General features: G+C 38.9%; 1 protein-coding gene across 4 annotated transcripts; it reads left to right on the top strand.

Moving 5' to 3' along the window:
- Positions 1-1,125: 1,125 nt before the first annotated feature.
- On the top strand, positions 1,126-18,080 carry map6a (microtubule-associated protein 6a). 4 transcript variants are annotated; one of them, XM_058790162.1, is made up of 5 exons: positions 1,126-2,167; positions 8,361-8,574; positions 10,241-10,449; positions 14,618-14,728; positions 17,348-18,080. In XM_058790162.1, the coding sequence occupies exons 1-5, from the start codon at positions 1,464-1,466 to the stop codon at positions 17,475-17,477; spliced, it is 1,368 nt and encodes a 455-aa protein (XP_058646145.1). In that variant the 5' UTR covers positions 1,126-1,463; the 3' UTR covers positions 17,478-18,080. The 4 variants fall into 4 exon arrangements, with proteins under 4 accessions (XP_058646145.1, XP_058646147.1, XP_058646146.1 ...); XM_058790164.1 differs by lacking the exon at positions 14,618-14,728 and having other exon boundaries at positions 10,241-10,412; XM_058790163.1 differs by lacking the exon at positions 14,618-14,728.
- The last annotated feature ends 2,034 nt before the right edge of the window (positions 18,081-20,114 follow it).

The following is a 20,114-nucleotide window of genomic DNA, read 5'->3' as shown; positions in this document are numbered from 1 at the left end:
ATGATATATGTTTTTATTTGTGAAATCCATTATTATTAAAATAAAATGAATTATTAATATGATTAAATACGAATATTTGGTTATGTATAACACATAAAAAATGTAAAAATGTCATGAACGTTTTATATATAAACTTTTATAAATGACATAATAATAAATGCTGTGCTTTTGAACTTTCTATATCAAAGAATCTGCAAAGAAACTGTTTTCAGTATTGATAATAATAAGTTTCTCGAGCTCCAAATCAGCTTATTAAATACATATAATATGTAATTACTGCTGGAAATTCAGCTTTACCATCATGTAAATACATTTTAAAATATATTAACATAGAAAAAGTTATTGTCAATTGTAATAATATTTCACAAAAGTACTGTTTTTTATTTTTTTATTTTTTTGTGCATGTGCTCTGTCATTTTATTTAAGAACCAGGAGTCCCCTAAGACTTGGATACATGAGGAAGCCTAATTTTAAAAGTGTGATGATCATGTATGGAAATTTTTTACAATTAATATAATTTTCTTTTCATGCCAAGCTCTAGAATATTCTGTCAGGAATTGCGGTTTTTTTTTTTTTTCATTGGTATTATTATTATTTTTTGGGGGTGGGGGATAAATTATATAAAAATAAATGAAAAAAAAACATTCACTCTTACTGTTATTGTGATTGAAACATATGGAATTGTGGAATTTAAGTGTCTATAACTATTTAAATCGCCACATGTATACACAATATATAACTGACTTAAACAATTTTCAGTTTTTTATTAAATAAAAACAGCCTTGGTGAGCATAAGATTCTTTCAAAAACTATATAGAGAATAATTACACTATATATTTTTTTCAAGTGTTACTTAAGCAAATATTCATATTTAATAATAATTTTAATAATAATGTAATTGACAATTAAAAAAAAAAAAAGGCTTACAGTGGAAAGTCATGTGAACACAAATGAACGAATTCTGCATCTGCTGTTCATTATCATCAGTAAGTAAACATGTCTGGAGCATCCCTCCTGATTTCCAACAGCGATATCCTGAGGACTGTACTTTAGTGGGCGGGGACTCGAGCGCGACTCCGCCCACTGCAGACGCTGCGTGATGATGACAGCGGCAGGTGATGCAGCTCTCGGTGGATGCTGAGCGCAGGAGGCGCGCGGGAGGGGCTGCTGTGTCTTAACACATTCTCGTATTCTAACGAGCGCGAGGGGATCAGGACGGAGCTAAACCACAATATTTCACCGGTAAAAAAAAAACCTCGAGAACCCGTAATGCCTCTTTTACACTGGATTTGTGTCCTGTCATCTTTGACAGCATCGTTTTAAGGAAAAACATTGCGAATCGGACATTTTGTCTTCCTCCCTCGAGACACAAGAGCGCATTTAGTTCCACAAACTGAATACAAAACAGCTTTGAGAAAAGGAAGAGATTGACATAACTCAAGGTAAGACGTTGGCAGACCATCATGGCATGGCCCTGTATCTCCAGAGCCTGCTGTATGGCTCGGTTCTGGAACCAGCTGGACAAGGCCGACATTGCGGTGCCGCTGGTTTTCACCAAGTACTCGGACGTGTCCGAGATGCAGCATCTTCACCTGCAGCAGCCCGCGCCGAAGGAAACGCAGCCGCTTCACAACGACCACGACGCGGTGACCAAAGGACCTGCAGCCCAGGAGGAGAACATCTCAGGGTCTGTGATGCGCCAGGACTTTAAACACTGGAAAGTTCGCCCGGAGCCCAGCTGCAAGCCCAAGAACGAGTACCACGGCCCCGAGGTTCCTTTTAACAACGAGACCCAGTATCAGAAGGACTACAAACCCTGGCCTATCCCAAAGAGGGGAGATCATCCTTGGATCCCCAAACCTTCTCCGACCATCTCAGCGGGCAATGACCGCATCCCTGACAGACCCAAACACTCCTCAGAGATGATGGACAATGGGGTGGAAAAGAGTGAGATTGCTGACAAAGTGCAAGAGAAGGAGATCATATCTAGTGAAAGGAAAAAGAGGCAAGCCAAGAAAGCAACCGTGGTTTCTGAAAACAAAGCTGGCGTGAAGTTGGACAGGCAGAGCGTGGGGGATGCCACCACTACAGAGGGTAAAGGGAGGGCAGCTGTGGATGCTCTCAACCAGCAGATCAAAAAAGAAGTCACCTCTGGCAGCTCCTACAGGTATGGCTGATTGATTATCAGTGAGTGATTGTACAGAAGTGTTTCTCAACCAGGGGCCTCAGCAAACTTCCAAAGGGGCCTTAAGATGACTAAAATGACAGAAAATAAGGCAAAACAATTATTAAAATAAGCTAAAACAGCTAAAAAAAAATCTAATCTTATTTTAATTCACCCTATCAACAAAGGAACCAGGATTCCCACTATATTGGAAAGTTATGAGAAAGTCTACATTTAGAAGTGTTTTAAAAGGAACACTTTTAAAACACCTGGAACGGATTAATTAATTAAATCGCAAAAAGTCATTTTTCTAGTTATGCCAAGGTCTCAAATATTGCTATTTGTGAGTAAAACTATTTGTACATTCACTCAGTTATTGAAACATCTGAAATTATGACCTTTAAGTATCTGTAATGATTTAAATTGTTAATAATCAGTATAATTATTTATTTTAGTATATTGAAATTGATCCTAGTTCCTATAAATAAAAAAGTTTGAAACTGAGTGGCTTTGTCATTACAGCAGAAGTATCTTGTGGGACGTTGTACTCAGATGCTTGATTTTGGAAAGACCAACATGATCTCATGCCAATTCGTAACTATTTTAGGTTTTCGGCAAATTGGTGGCTAATTTGTACATTTGTCTCATCTCATTTGTACGATCTGCTTACGTCCCTGTTTCTGGGATGGACTTAATGTTTATTTTCTTGCTCATTTTTGTACAGTTCAGATCAAACTCATAACATAGTTACTTTTTACTCTGAGATTGGGGTGGAAAGACCAAGCAAAACAGCATGCCAGCACTTGACACAACCTGAAGACACTGTCATAGATCTGAGCATCTATAGATGTGTATAGAGGAGACCAAATGCCCTAAATTGAGCAATTGTGCTAGTGAAATAACACTAAATCATATCTCTAAAAAAGGAAAAATGGTTTAAATAAGGGATAGTTTTAGGGTTAAGAGATATACAATACCATTAGACCAGTATAAAAACAGTTTGAAAGTGTATTGTGGAGTGAAAAAAGCTGTACATTGGAGGTCAGCTGTGGGTTAAATCTTGCGTATACTGCTGTACTAACACCTACAGATGGCAGGACATGCAGGGGGCTGGAGAGCGCTGGAGCAGAAGCTGTTTTTGGAAAAGGCTTTAATTTTCTTCAGGGTTAGTTTTAGGGAAAAGTGAGGCCAGCGAGTGCATTGTGGAATTCCCAGTTGTTAATAATCCATTTGTTGCGAAAGCGGCACAAAATTCAGAGAGCAGTCTTTGCAGAGCACTCTTTTATTTTCCAGCTCTAGCATATAAAACACAGCTTTTTCATTTGCTTTTATTTGCCCGTCTTTGTTTAAAACAGATGGAGCTGAAGTTTGTATAGTGCTGTGCTGTGCTGCTCCTGGTCCTACTTGGTATTCAGTTGCCTTTCAATCACTTTTGTATTGCAAACAGTGAACAATAAATGTGTAAAGAAAGAACATTCTCTCTCTTCTCAGAATTGGTTTCTCAATCTCAATACACAAGTCCGTCATTGTCATTGTGGAGTATTTGTTTTTAATTGACAGGTGGCAATTGGTCCATAATTCGCTCCCACTCATTCATGTGCACTTGCAAATTACTCATGCGCAGCTGAAGAAGATTGAGCTTTATGATAAATTGCCGGTGGTGTTGCACATTTGCAGGTTGCTTTGGATAAATATATTAATTTTAGCCTGAATTGCGTTGGAATGTTGCCTTCAGACTTATTAGGCTGTTGTTATTTGAGAAGTTTAATCTCAAAATGCCTCATGGTGCATCATCATATTTCCTGTGTGGATTGTTTTTCTTCTTGACTTGGAGGAAAATACACAAGAGGACAAATACAGTGACATCAGTTCAGTTTGCATGACAGTGCATGCATGGATTGTTAAAGGGCGATTCTTTAAACAGAAGAGCTCAGGATTAGTTTGACTTAATCTCATGTTTAGTCGTGAGTTTTGCTTTGTTGCTGTGTCATGCTACAAAGCAGTGACTGGGCTTAAGCTTTATGACACAAGCTGATGAAACTGGATATCAAAAATGATCCTCTTACTGTAAGAAGCCCGTAAAAAGCATTCTGTGGTGCTTTATTTTAAGCCAGAGATATCACAGGTGTGTTTTGACAGGATGCGGTGGAGAGGAAGTTGCTTGCTTAATTTATCTCTCTAGTGTCTCTCGCTCTCTCTCTCCCTGTAGATCAATATGCTTTGGTCTGCAGTTTATCTCTGATTTTTGTGGGCAAAATCTTGGAATAGCTGATTGATTTTTTATTTTTTTTTTGCATTTGTTTTATATTCATTAATTATTTTAGGGTTGTTTTTTTGTGTATTATTGTTACATTGTTGACTTTAAAATAGAACACCATACCTCTGATTCATTGTTGTTATTGCTAACTAAAACTATTAATAATCAATTAATATTAGATTGAATTTAAAATTAAATGAACATTAGAAAAAAAAGAGGTTTAAGTATTAAAATGACCAAAACTAAAACTGAAATATATATCAAAGGTAAATAGAAATAGAAGAAAATGGCAAAAGCACATAAAATTACTAAAATGAAAATGAAATCTGAAAATATAAAATAAAAAGTAATTCAAATAATAAGTACTAGAATAGTATACAATTAATACTTATAGGGCAAGTATGTAATATAACATAATAATACAATATAATGTAATATAATAATACAATAAATAGCACAGCTCTTTTTAATACTAGGGAAAATAAGAAAAAATATATTGTACTATGAAAAACAATAAAATGTGTGTATATATATATATATATATATATGCATTTTCCATGTTCCATTAATTGTTTCTTATATAAGTAATTAACATGCTTTTATGCCTTTCCTTCCTTTTCTTATGTAGTGCAGTACTTGAAGGCACTGTACCCATTCAAAGACTGCAATCAATAAGTATAACAGAGGAAGCAGCAAAGAGAGAGAGTGAGAGAGAGAGAAATAAGAGAGAGTTTTGCCTTACAGGGCAGTATTACAGGGCTAATCTCATTGGGATTCACTTGGAGTCCAAAGTGAATGTCAGAAGGAATATGTCATGCTGGAGGTACAGCAGCAAGATGACGCCACAGGGTGCAGGAAACCTATTGATCTGACAGCGAGGCTGTTACTAGAATAAAAATGACATTAAATAATCAACTAAGCAATTGCACATCTAACTATTTGCAGTGCTGGTGGATTAATAAAATGAATCATTTTACAGTATTCATTCATTCAAATATGCTGTCTATTTTTGGTGGCATCAAGTGCTGTGTTGTCATCTAACAGGTCTAGACTACATCAAAATAATCAGGATGTTGTTTTTGGATCCAAGTAAAAAGCAAAACAGTTTTACATGCTTCTGTTAAACACCACGTTACTCCAATGTGCCAAGTCTACCCATGATGCATTGCTCTGGATCCCCACCACACAATTCTCTAGTGCCAGCATATCACCATAGTGACAGGGCTGTTCACAAAAGCTCAGTGCCTGGGGAGAGAAAGAGGTATCAACCCCACTGTATGCTCAAATCTACAGATGACTTTTGGTGACAGCAGTTAATTAAATATGTGAGCTCATTTGAATAAATACTGTGCTTTTCCATTAAATTAATTCTGTTAGATTAGAAAAAAAAAATCTGGTGTAAAGTAGCATTGTAGAACAGGGTTGATGCCATTCATCAAATGAATGATTTGACAGCTGGTACCAAGCACTCATTTACAATAAGCACACTAAGCTCATTGTTTGGAGTCCTATTGTATGTGTGTAACAGCCTTCTCTCTCTGGCTGTATGTCTCTCTCATTCTCTGTCTGTCTGTTTCTATATGTGTGTTGTGCTGTATAAACTCTGACTCCTCCCCCTTCTTCTTTTATGTTTGTCCTGTGAGTGTTTGGTGCCTGTGGCCTTGGACTTCTGTGAGTTGCTTTTGTGCTGCCATTTCAAGCATTCTGACTGGACTTCATTTGCCTTATGTAACAACTTTCTCTTCTTTCTTTCCTCTCCCCTGTGCTCTCAACAGGGAGAGAAGGGAGGCCTCCCTTTAAATCAAAACACCAGCAGTATTGTCAGATTCGTGTTCCCAAAGAACAATTTATCAGGATTACATGATGTTTGTACATGATCCTTTCTTAGGCTAATTTTTTTTAGCTAGCTTTTTAATGTATCCTTTCTTAACACACAATTAAAGGGATAGTTCACCCAAAAATGTTGTTAATTACTCACCCTCATGTTGTTCCAAACCCGACCTTCGTTCATTTTCGGAACACCAATTAAGATGGTGATCAAATCAGAGAGCTTTCTGACCCTGCATAGACACAGCAACACAACTGACACGTTCAAGGCCCAGAAAGGTAGTAAAAAACCATTAAAATAGTCCAACCGTAATGTTATGAAGCTACGAGAATACTTTTCTGTGAACACACATCGAAGCCTGGAAGGGAGGAGAAGAATTTGTTGAAGAAAGTCATTATTTTTGTTTTCTTTGCACACAAAAAGTATTCTCGTAGTTTCGTAATATTGCTGTTGAACCACTGATGTCACATTTAACGATTTTAACTACCTTTCTGGGCCTTGAACGTGTCAGTTGTGTTGCTGTCTATGCAGGGTTAGAAAGCTCTCGGATTTCATCAAAAATATCTTAATTTGTGTTCCGAAGATAAACGAAGGCCATGAGGGTGAGTAATTAATGACAGAATTAACATTTTTGGGTGAATAAAATTTTTTAAGATTTTAAATATACTATTTTCAATGCAATAATTAATATTTTCATACAGATTTTTCACAATTTCACAATGAGGGCGTTAATGTTCCCCCACATGCTGTCCCATGACTTTGCTCATCAGCTTGTTGGTCACATAATAATGGGCCCTTTCTGTTTAGAATCCTTCCTCATTGTGAGTGTACAGGAGTTTGATCTAGTTATCTAATCTCATCTCCAGTATGTGTGATATCAAATGTTCTCCTTGCTTTTTTTAGGCCTTATCGTAATATGTCAGAATGGTTGATTCTGTTTCATACAGAGATGTATTAATTTGCTTCTTACTCACATAAACTATAAAAACGAATTGATCTAATGGGATGATAGTGGCTTACTCTGGCTGGCATTCCCATCTCTTCCCGTCCTGTCAATCCTAATCAATAATGTTACAGAATCAAAAAGAAAGAGAGAGGTCAAAAGGGAATTTTAAAGTTAGGCCTATGTTTTCCAGTCCTGAAAATGAATAGAATTCATTATTCCATCATTCCTCAGAAATCCTCAGCTAGAGTAAAATATGCTCACAAGACATCATGATTCAGATTTGAGATTTATACAATTTATAAAACAAGTGCACAAACTGGTGCGAGTGACTCATTAGTTAATCAGTTATGATTATTTAAAAATCAGAGTTTGTCTGAGACGTCTCTTCTGTGCTGGTCTCTGTGAGAGAGTTCTGTCTGTATGTATGCATGTGTGTTAGATGCACTGCGGATACGTTGCATGTTGGGTAATCTGCAATGCACATACCCGTGAAGTATATACCATTTGTCTGTGTCATCTCAGTGAATAAAGACTCATTACTCATCTTAAAGGAGGGGCCACTGCCTCAGGAAAAACTCTCTGTGATGCAGATGGGTGGGGGGATCTCTGTATTATGGAGGGTGTACATCAATCTAGATTTATTATGTAGTGTCTAAATATAGCAGTACCAAGTAGTTGTTCTATATGTAGTCTTTCTTGTATTGTATGTGTAGAGGCTTGATGTAATTTTAAATAGTTTTCTTCATGTGTTTGTTCTATCAGAACCTAAAAATGGCATGGAAAACAGCAATTGTTGACCAAGTAAAATTAAAAATCAAGTTTTGTGACTGGTCTATGATGTATGCTTTTCTGTTCAGAAGAAAAATGGATCAAAAATATTGATGACTCATCTTAGACTTGGATGGTTTAGCCATTCAAATGCTCTCTAGAATGGGAATGCCCCACCCCCACATGTCACAGACTAACAAATTGCAAACTGTGATACTATAGCCTATAGGCTAAAACAAAACAGGGGTCATGAACTCAGTTTTAATGGTGGACTTTAAGGATAATATTTCTGTCATACTCTGTACAATGTGGTCTTGAAATTCAATATGTATCGGTTGAATCACCCACTACACTCAATTTTCCGATAATTTTGATGTTATCTGTTTCTCAATGTCAGGACTGAGTACAAAGCCTACACAGACGTGAAACCTGTGAAGCTCATCAAGGCCAAGTCTCAGTATCAGCCTCCCGAAGTAAGGACTGATCTGGAGACCAGCTACAGCGCCACCTACAGGGGCTATCAGGCCTCTCAGCAGCCAGATGACAACAAGGCCTTGGAGAGGAGGAGGATACGCACACTGTACCATGAGCCTTACAGAGAGAGCAGTAAGGTACGAGCCTGTGTGTGGAAGTTAAGCAATACAATACTTAGATCAGAATTTGGATCTTTGGATGATAATGACCTTAATTCGCCCCTAATTTTTGAATGTTTGGTTACATTCTTTTTTGTCAGTGTGTTTTTGTTGCAGAAGGCTGGAAATCAATTATTGGCTTCAGTAACTTGATGTCAGCAATTTATGTGCTCAGTGGCTGGAAAATAACTGAACTTTTTTTTTTTTTTTTTTCTCAGCAGTACTTTTTCAGAGTTGTTTGACATAACTTTTGCCTCAAGCTTTGAGTGTCTTAGCGAATCAGCATCAGCTCTTTGTTTTATTATACTGAGCTGACTAGCTTTACAATATCACCATAGTCAATCTGACACTATGGCTAATTATTATTTTTGCAAACGGTGCTCGTTTTGAGATCAGTATACTATGTGACTTTATGGCCAGCTATTTTTGAACAACGTCAATACTGTTAGCCTTTGATCAAATTGCCTCGATACCATTGTGTATCGAAAAATGTCTTGTTGTTTGGTACCAAATTTCGATTCCTAAGAGATTAATCTTGTAAATGTCAGTGAGCCAGTAAGCATGCAGCATGCTCGATGACCCTAAATCAAGTGCCGGTGATTAGCCCTTGTTAGCCATCAAAGAAAAACACTAGTTTATGCCAGTAATGCCCAGAGATGTGGCTCACATGTGAGGCTGTAGTGTGTGTGCATGTAAACCCCCATAGATGTACGTGTACTCTAGTGCGTTTTTCTGTCCACACTACAAGACTGAAAACCCATGTTACGTGACCATTCAAGCACTCCCAACTGTGATCTAATGTGTGTTTTAGTCATATAATTTGTTCCTTTGTGCAGTGGAGTCTTTGAGTCTGTAAAAACATCAACAAGCTGAAAAACCGATAAAGCCAAACCAAATAAAACGAAAAAAAATTTTTTTGAGGTAATGTGTAATGTAATCTTGTCAAAATGCATTTCATAAAATTGGAATAAAAAAAAAATATTAGTAAATATTAATATATAGGAACCGGTACAATCGAAATCAAGGTATCAGTATCGGTATGGATCTCGAAAAAATGTTATGATACCCAGCCCTTAGTCTCAGCCTCAGACGTCACGCTCACGGACCGTTGGCTGAACATCTGATGCATATCGCACACAAAATTGGAAATACTTCGGGAGTTTCTAAGTCATCATTGGATTGGTTGAATTATGCAGGATTACTGGGAGACGTGTGTGTAGAGTTCGTTGATGTTCCGTCTGGAAACAAAGATGCCATGACGCCAGACCCCCTCACGAAAGAAGAAAGCTGTCGTGTTTACAACTGTGACGATGAGCACCTATCAGAATCAACTTAATGCTGGATTTTCAGAAGTATGTGAAATATTTAAAGTTTGCGGCATAAAATCTTTAAAATATGTCCAAGAGTTTTACACGCCAGTCTGTTATTGTGGAAACTTTTTCACGCCCCTAAACATGATGTGGCACAAAACTCAACTTGCTTTACCCGATATATGGCCTCTTGGGCGGGCCTTGACCATTCAAAGCAGCCAAGGTTCCCAGACCTTCTGCTGTCAGTCTGAAGGTCTGGCTACGCGAAACTACCCAGCCCTAGTCACGTAATAGTAGTAAAATACCATTTGTGTACTATTTTATGTATTATACAGGTGGAGAAAACCAGTCTTCCTCGCTCCAAACCCAAAAAGAGCACATCCGCCACACCTGGCAAACCACTGAAGAAGTCCAAGGAGAAGCAGGCGACGTCGGTGCGCGGTTCGAAGAAGAAGAGCTCCGAGAACCAGCCGGAGGGCAGAGCGGCGCAGGGCGACAAGGAGAAAAGTAAAGAGATCAACAACAAACTGGCTGAGGCGAAAGAGTAAAAACCATTGCACTTCTTCTCTCATTTAATCTCTTCCTGAAAGGGTGAAAGCAGAACGAAGGCTGCAAAATTATTTAATAAGAGGTTCTCATTCCTTTACTGTTCTGTCCATTGCTGCCCCTCTGTCTCTCTCTCTCTTTCTCTCTCTTTCTAGCCGATGCACCTCTCGCATATTCCTCCCTGTATATTTCCAATACCCCCACCTCTCTTTCTATCTTTTTCTCACTCTCTCTTTTTCTCTAAGAGGTCAGTGGGCTGATTTTACTCAATTTTCAGGGATGGATTTGACGTTTTCTCCTCTTTTGCCTCACAATCTCACTCAGTGATATCAAAGCGTTTGCATTTACTATAGCTCCACCCACTCTCCTCATCTCACAGACGAGGTTTCCATGGCAACCACTCTACTGGTTGGCCAGTGGATGCTCTTATCTTGCATGGAGCCATTGGCTCTGTATGTACGTACCATCAGATGCACAGACTGGTGGGTTTCATTTATCAAGGGTTTTTCAATGAAGCCAATTTATGTCCAATTTATGCTTCTGAAAACATGTTTATGTGAATTAGGCGACATAGAAAACACAAAGGCCAATTTCTCAATCAGAAATCTTTGATAAATGTGCATCTTTGGTTTTAAGACTATATTAATCTGCTTGCTTTGCCTGTTTTATGTTGTCATTCTATTGAATGAACACCCCGAGCTCCTAAGTGATATGTTATGATCTCAGATCACTTTGGTGCTGTGATGATTTGAATTATTCTATTTGTTTTTTTGAGAACCATTCCATATTATGAAAATGTTTTTGAATCATTACAAGAACAGGATATCTCCAAATAGAACATCAGTATCCCCAAAAAACATCTGTCAAGGTCATACAATAATAAGGCCTTGTTTTGACTTTGTTGCTTACACAACCAACTGGATTACTACTGTAACATGATATTGCATTATGGGATGTACTGTAAATTTGTCTTTGGATAGGATAGGCTTTAAATGTTCACTGTGATTTTATGTGCAAACCAGTAGAAATCTAATTTATTATAAACTAAAATATGTTTATGCGTTGTTTGGGTTTGAGAACTTCTGTTCCATATTGCACCATAAATGTAAGGATCACAACACAACATTTAACATTATATCTTCCACTCTGCCCAACTGTTTTTTTCTCTCTCTCACATGCACACTCATCCCATCCCCCCTAAGGGAGCCCCCGAGGTAGACAGATGGGGGATCCCAAAAGTAGAGGGAACTCAAAAGGTCAATAGATTAGCCAGCTTTAAAATCAAAGCCCTTCTTTATGTGAATGCAGATTCAACCTATTAATTATTAATGACTTTTCCCAGAATGTCTCCTGCTTTGTTTTGCTCCTGCATCCCCCCTGTTGTTCAATGACTGACATGACCTGTATTCTTGACTAATTGTTCTGTTTGTTATCATGTGTCCCTTGATGTAATGGTAAGTCGAATGCAGTCTGTTCGGAATGTTGTTTGTTTACTCTCGACTGCATGATCATGTCATCTTTCTTTGTTTTGGTGGCTCCAAAAAGGCCACTTCCCAAGATGCACATGTACGTACGTATAAGAGGAAATTTCATGTGACATTTACTTCGTAACGAAATTGGCATACAAGCCCTCATCACAATCTCTGAGTCAATTCACCTTAGAGGTTGTGAGCCTATAATGCAAACTTAAACCTAATTTAAAGGGAAAATAATCTGTCATCATTTACTCACCCAAATGGTGTTCCAAATTTGGACAAAAGCCATTATATCGCAGAAGAAAGAAATAAAGTCATGTTCGGAATGACTTTAGGGTGTGTAAATGATAGAATTTCAATTTTGGATGGACTATCCCTTTAAAGTTTAATGCTGATACATTCACAGAGATGATTTTTTGTTGGCAGTGGAATCTTTTTAGATATAATCTGATCAGGCCTTATGTAACAGCACATAATCATGGCTTTGCATGTGACATGACACTGTCACAGATTCATGTCAGTTTGTGATGGAAGAAAACCGATGTTGGTAGTTCATAGGACTGAATGGCATTCATTTTAGTATCCAAATGTCTTCATTTGCTGGCATTATGGGAGTGCATTGTGTAAGATCATGCTTTGCTTTGCATTGTTTTTTTTGTTTTTTTTAATCATGTACCTCCCCTTGGCAAATCCTCTCTCTGTCTCTAGTCTCACCCCTTAAGGTCTTCTCCATTTTCAGTATGTCAAGTATGTGATCTCATTGTCCTGTTTGACCAATCGGTGCAGTAATTCTGTAATCTGTTGCCAGATTGAAGAAATTAAGCGATCTTATTATAATCAAAAACAAGTGGTAACAAACAACTATGATCTAGTGCTAGTGACTAAAACATTCTGGATCTAACAAGATTAACTAAATCAAATTGCATGTGTTTTTGAAGTTATTTAGGAATAATTGCATTTATTATTTCTCAATAAATTGTGTTTTTGTGAAAGAGAGTAAAACACTTTGAAACAAATGCAGTTTGACTGCTTGTAAATAAAGTAACCTCAGATTGGCAAAAGACCTTAGCTTAGACGTCACATTGAATTTTTTTGTCAACTGAACAATCAGTATGCTGTTGAACAACAGCACAGTCCATTCTATACCCTGGCTGAATTTAGAATAGTACACTACTCTAATACTATTTTATAATGCTAAATATCTTTATATATGACAGGAATAATAATAATAGCATGCTATTTGAGTTCAGCTGTAATCTTTTTATCTTTCGTGGTGTGTGCCACTAGCATTCTGTAGGACTAGAAAGCAGTGAGATTCTTCTCCATGAATGCGCTTGATTGACACAGCCGTTCCGCTTCGTCTTGACCGCTGATATACCATATCATGTAAAATGCCTTGAATGTATTATATACACGCTTCAAGTCCAGAGTCTAGACTGTCATTCTGTTGGACTTGTGGAAATTAACAATCATAAAGCATGAAGGTATCTGTTTCTTCAGTCTGGCTGTAGAATACAGTCACATGGAGCTCATTCTCTTCTGTGCTGTGCTCTGAAACTGACTGCGCCACAGGGTTGAGGGCCTTTTCTTGTATTTTGCAGCCTTTGGTGACTCAATTACTGTTAATATAATGTGGGAATTAAGGGAAGGCATCATGGGGAGACAGAGGAGGAGCAGCTATAGCGGGGTTGTACATGTCAGTGAGTGTGTGCGTGTGTGTGTGTGTGTGCTTAGCACAGGTGCTATCTATAGTCCATGCACACTGAAAAAGGAGAGAAAAAAACCTGTTATATGAAAGGGCCGCAGATTTAACTGTGATAATGTGAATTGTGATTTCTCTCTTGCTTGCTCATATTTATTGAAATGAATAAATGCAAACGCAGAAACAGAGGTGTCGTGGTTCATTTTGTTTGAGATGTGGGAGGGTTTGGGGACTCAATGGTAGGTGCATCTGTATCGTTTCTCCCCTGTCCTTCTGTCTGTCTCTCTTGTCGCAGTCATAGACGTCGAATCCACATGGAAGAGAACTATTCCGATGTTTATGGTTTACGTTTGGTTTTGCGATTCTCATATTTTTTGTGTCACAGGCTCTGGAATAGGTTCTGGCATCTTTTAGGTTGTGCATATTGCTGTCAGCTGAGAGTTGAGAAATATATGTTTGCATCTCGAGTGAATCTGATATATTGCGCCTTTCAGTGTCTCATATGTGCAAAGTAATAAAAGATGCAAAACTTCCTATTCCAGGACCAAATATCAGAGATGTACTTAAAAACTGGAATTATTCCATTCTGAATAGACTGAAATAGTCCTTGAAAGATCAATATGTGTCAGTCACTGAGTCTATAATGATTGGCTATAATGATGTGATTTATTGATTGATTTATTGAAATTTGGTTGATTTACATAATGATTTTGTGCTTTGGGATTTAAAGGAATAGTTTACCCTAAAACGAAATTTGTTATCATTTACTTACCCTTGTATCATTCCAAACTTGTATGACTTTATTTCTTTACAACCGTTTTGCCATATAGTGATAAAAAGCATTCTGCAAAGCCTTGCCACATAACTCATATCAGTTTAGAATGACACGAGGGAGAGTAATTGATGGCAAAATTGTCATTTTCGGGTGAACTAACCCTTTAATTACTTTTAATGTTCAGCTAACAAGTGATCTTGTCGTTCGTTTGAAGGGTTATGCTAAAACAGTACCACTACATTCAGCTCTGTCAGCCCATCCGTGATATTGGTTGGGTGCAGACACTAAAGCAACACCTGTGGCGCTGTGCGATGCCCGACCCAAGGTAATTCTCGCCTGAGATTAGTTACGCTTCTTCCGCCTTCATCTGTGCTTCAGCAGCACAATTATTACTCACTGAGAGAAACTGTAGTGTTGTTAGTGTTTCGTACTCTTTAGTGTTTCCATTGAGACTTTAGTACACATAACTGTTCAGTCTTCTTCATCTTTTGATTTGCTCCCATGTGTATTCTCTTCCATATGGAAAGTGTTGGGCCAAAGGAGGTTGAATAGGAGTTTGACTGCTCATGTATGTTGTTTTCCTGTTGTAAATGTTGTTTTTGGAGGACATTGAGCGCTTACATCGTTACAGTGATTTTTATACGTACATGTTTTGTTTCAATGTTGACTACCATCACAGCTTGTTACTGTGTTCTTGAAGAAAAATAGGTCAGGGAAAAGGCTTTTTTTTTTTCTTAATGTATTAATCTAAGGTATTGCTCCCTATAGAAGAGTTTGAAGTGTCACATCTTTTTTTGTGGTACTTGTAATTTGAGGTACCATCAATCACTTCTCCCTACTGCCAGAACAATCCATCTACAGTGAACTTAAAATGTCACTCATAGATTAATTTCTTTCTTTTTTCAGGAGATTAATGAAATTGAACTTGATGATATTTAAATCTTTAGTTTTAGAACAGCACATTGCATTCTTGTTCAGTGGTGTCTGTCTTGTTGTTTTCATGCTGGTTTTATTTCTGGACTGTTCCTTTGAACAACCTGAGATCACATTTATAATTCATCTATTTATTTGGAGGATATTGGGGTCAGATTGTCTGAGACCACAAAAGAGTTTACATATTCAGTTTCACGAATTTGCTTTTGAGTAGTGCCTGAAATACAGTAAATACAATATTTAATTAAAAAGAAATATTTTAAATACATGTACGTTGTACGTTGACCTTGGACCACAAATAAAAATAAAAAATAAAAAGTTGAGAAATCTTAAAAGTTTAAGGCAACCAGCTTCAGGAGATTTTTGAGTTTTCCTTAAAAGTTTATACAACGAAAAGTTGAGAACTCAAAAATCGCCTACAAAAACAAGTTGAGAAAACTCAAAAATCTCCTGAAGCTGGTTGCCTTAAAATTTTAAGATTTCTTAACTTTTCGTTTTTTACAGTGCAGTCATGAGGGTCATTTTTTTTCTGGAATTGAGCTTTATACAGCATCTGAAAACTGAATAAATAAGCTTTCCATTGATCTATGGTTTCTTAGGATAGGACAATATTTGGCTGAGATACAACGGAAATCTGGAATCTGAGGGTGCAAAAAAATCTAAATATTGAGAAAATCACCTTTAATTCTGTCAGGACCACTATCGTCAAAGATGATTGACAATTAGAATACAGTTTGGATTGGCGGTATGGTTCTGCTCTGGGTAAGAACTCCCTGCACATCCATGCAGGCTAGCATGGATGAGAGGAGGGAGAGCAGCGATAACCCCCCAGGGTTAACAGAACAGAACCAACATAAATGTATTGCAGATATTGTTAAAGTTCAATAATATTATGTACACATTTTACAATCAGTCTGACTAAAAGGAGAATCAGAAGGCTGAATCCTGAGTCCTGACTGACAAGAGGAGGAGTTGGGGATGGAGGAGGGTAATTAGCTATTGAGCATTGCGAAAACTGCTGATAATACTGCGGGACCTTATATATAGCGATGCTTAGATAGGTGTCGTATTCCTATAGGTAGATGGGGATCAGCTGAGAGTCAGCTGATGTGAGTTTGACTAACGTGACCTGCCAGAACTAACACTACACTTGATATTTGTCCAAATGAAGTCCTTAGTCATGCATATTGCTAATCAAAAATTAAGTTTTGATAAATGTACGGTAGGAAACTTACAAAATATCTTCATGGAACATGATCTGTACTTAATATCCTAAAGATTTTTGGCATAAAAGAAAAATCGATCATTTTGACCCATACAATGTGTTGTTGGCTATTGCGACAAATATAGCTACCGGTGTGACTTAAGACTGGTTTTGTGGTCCAGGGTCACAAATGTGGTTGACATTCCCGTAAATTACTGAACTCTGTGTGTACCGAACAGAATTAAGCGCTAAAAGGTGAACTGACGGTTGAATTTAGCTGCAGTGTAGGCCTATAGACTATGTGGCCTATATCTTCTAGTGGACAAATTCAGTTAAGGAATTTGTTTAATCCAATAACGTTCTAATGAACATTTGCATCCTTATTTGCGTCCTTAATAAATGTGTAGCAACAGTTTGAATACAGTCGCAGCTAAATGGGTTAACGTATACTGTGCCTCGTGCCTAACAACGTCCTTTTTCCACGGCTATTGACGATAGAAAAAGGCTCTCGCCATGAGTAGTATCTTTTGCGCATGTTACTATAGCGTATTTCTCACCAGAATACTTATTCAAGCATTGCTTGATCAGTTATCACTTACATTGGTCTCACTATAAATAGATTTTCTATAAATAGAAATGCTGAGTAAAATGTGGTCTCAGAATGCTCAAAGCCTCGTTTCTTCTAGTGCGCACTGCTATCTACCGGATAAAACACCTCATGTTGTGTCTCTGTGTTTCTCTCTTTCTTTCTCTCCCTCTGTCGCCCTTCCGCTCCTCCTTTGGCAATAACACTGTGCTGCTCCTTAGAGAATCTGAGTCTGGCCTCGGACGAGTCAGCGATTATTATTCCGCGGGTACCTCTGGAAGAGAACCACTGGTGGAACGACCAGAACCACGTCGGGGAGTAGTCCGGTTCGCTCCGGATGTCAAGTACTGATACAAAGCACACGAGAAAGAGGAAGGCAGCTATAGACAGAACAATGAAGTAATGAGAAGTATTTTAGAAAATATTTTTGCAGACAGAAAGAGAGATGTGTTTAATTAAAGTACTGTATGTATATAGGCTATTGTATGTCATAGATTAAGATTAAATGATGAGCTTCCCAATGAGAAAAATATGAACAAAAAGTACCTGCGCTCACAGACTGTTTGCAACAACTGAAATGGTGCTATAAATGTACAACACTGTCTCACGACCAATTCGTACATATTTTACGAGGTGGCTAATTCGATTTTGTACGATTTGTCTAAACCCCAGTGACGGGTAGGTTTAGGGGCAGGGTTAGGTGTAGGTCATTCGTACAAATTCATATGAATTGTGCAACTCGTAAAACACGTACGATTTAGCAAAAATGGTATGAATTTGTACGAATTAGCCACCTTGTAAAATATGTACGAATTGGCGTGAGATTGGGCTACAATGTATTTTCTGTTTCATGCGCTCTCACAACAAGCAATGTTGCCATGATGATCATGTAGAGTAGCAAATATGTCATTAAGTGCTTCATTAAAGTATAACATACGGTTTAAAAGTCTAATAAATGTGAACAAACTAGTGTTTATCTGGTTGTTTTCGTCCTTTTTTGCTATATTCATTAAGAAATCTGTTCCTCATTTGTTTCTTTTTTATAGTAAACATTAAAATAGAATTAATTATGTACAGCCTTTATGACAACTAGCCCTGTACACTATTTATAGTTTTTAAAAATAATTTTGACTTGGCTACATCGAAAGCAGCATGGTATAATCAAGTACAATTTCTTTTTTTTTTAAAAACACATTAACGAAAAAACATTGTATGGACCTTGGAAGTATCATACTGTTGTCACGGTCAGGTGAAGGGATGAGGTGAGGACTCAAGGTGCAGGAAGAATGGGGCTTTTAATAAAATGAAACCAAAACTACCACGAGGGGGAAAACAGGCAGGCAGGCAGGCAGGCCAGAGCAGAGCACAGCAGGGAGCAACACAGGTACATCTACTTCCAACATGAGAAACACTGACATAAAACAGCACAACTGTTTGACTGCAAACACAGGGAGATGAAGTAGGGCAGGTAAAGAGGGAGACACTTAGAATCACTGAAATGAGGTAACAAGCTGGACAGGATCAGACAATAGACAGGAGAAAGCACATGACGCCAAACAAACACAACACAAGCCATGTGCCTACTCAACCACACAGTGTGCTCTGGTGGCCATCCTGGGCACACCAGCTGAAGACTGTGACAGAACCCCCTCTCTAAGGGGTGGATTCCAGACGTTCCACAATCCAGGGCACAAAACAGGAGTCCAGGAGGGTGGTGGAGAGGAGGCGGAACAGGGGGAGGGATGGTGGTTCAGGCCCGTGGAGTGAAGGAGGGCCTGAAGACTGTGGCAGAGCAAGTGACCAGGGCGAAGCCGGCAGAGCAGGAGGCCAGGGCGGGGCAGGCGGAGAGGAGAACCACCACTTGAGAGAAGCTGAAGTGGACGCCGCCACCTCGGGAGTAACTGGAGCAGGCCCTGAAGGCTCCTGGAAATGGAGCGGGCTCTGGAGTGGACTCTCAGGGCTCCAGGACTGGAGCGGGCGCTGGAGTGGACTCTGAATGCGCCTGGACTGGAGCGGGTTCATGACTGGACTTTGAGGGCTGGAGTGGGCTCTGAGGACTCCCAGACTGGAGCAGGCCCTGAGATGGCCCATGCACACAGAACAGCCATGAGATGAAAGGCAAAGATGGCCGCCTTGATTATGGCAGCAGTGAAATTGGGCGGCTCTGTGGTGACCTCTGAGACCACCGGAGTCAGGTCCTCCAGGACCACTTGAGCTTGTAGGGTGGAGGAAGTCCTTCTCCACAAGAATGAGGTGACCTTGACGAGATGGCCACCTCCGCAGTTGCTGCAGTGCTCTCAGCCAACTCTGGGAAGGAGGTAGATGAGGTGGACTCATTTCTCCTCCTCCCTCTCCCCAAAGGGGGTCATCGGGGGACTGAGGACTTGGCAGTCTGTGAGTAGGAGGAGGAGAGGGCCAAGAGGAGGTAGGCCACCATCTCCCTCACAATGGTACATAAACCCCCAAACTGCCAGAATGTTAAAATCTCCAGCATTCCCATGTCCCAGGCACAGACAGGCTTGTCAAGGCAGTTGTTAAAAATGTCCTTTAGCGCAGCATCGTTTAGATCAAGCCCCTCCGCTGCTGTCAGAAACTAAAGTGAAAACTCTTTGATGGTGGTGTTCTTCTGTTGAAGAGAAAGGAGCTTGCTATAGCTTTCAGCCCTTTCATGAGCGGAGGGGCGAAAGCCAGGAGACAAGAACAGGAAGATCCCCATCTTCTGCAGAGTCCTCTTAGTGGCTGTTTTGTTCTGTCACAGTCGGGTGAAGGGATGAGGCAAGGACTGTAGGTGCAGGAAGAATGGGTCTTTTAATAATAAGATAAAATACAACAACAACAACAACAACAACAACAACAACAACAACAACAACAACAACTTCCCCGAGGGGGGAAACAGACAGGCAGACCACAGCACAGCTACTTCCAACATGACAAACACTACTGACATATAACAAAACAGCACAGGACTGCAAACACAGGGAGACTAAG

This window comes from Onychostoma macrolepis, chromosome 10 (genome assembly GCF_012432095.1).
Source record: "Onychostoma macrolepis isolate SWU-2019 chromosome 10, ASM1243209v1, whole genome shotgun sequence".
Lineage (NCBI taxonomy): Eukaryota > Metazoa > Chordata > Actinopteri > Cypriniformes > Cyprinidae > Onychostoma > Onychostoma macrolepis.
Note: the sequence above shows the minus strand (reverse complement) of the source record. Positions and strands in the feature narration are given on the sequence as shown.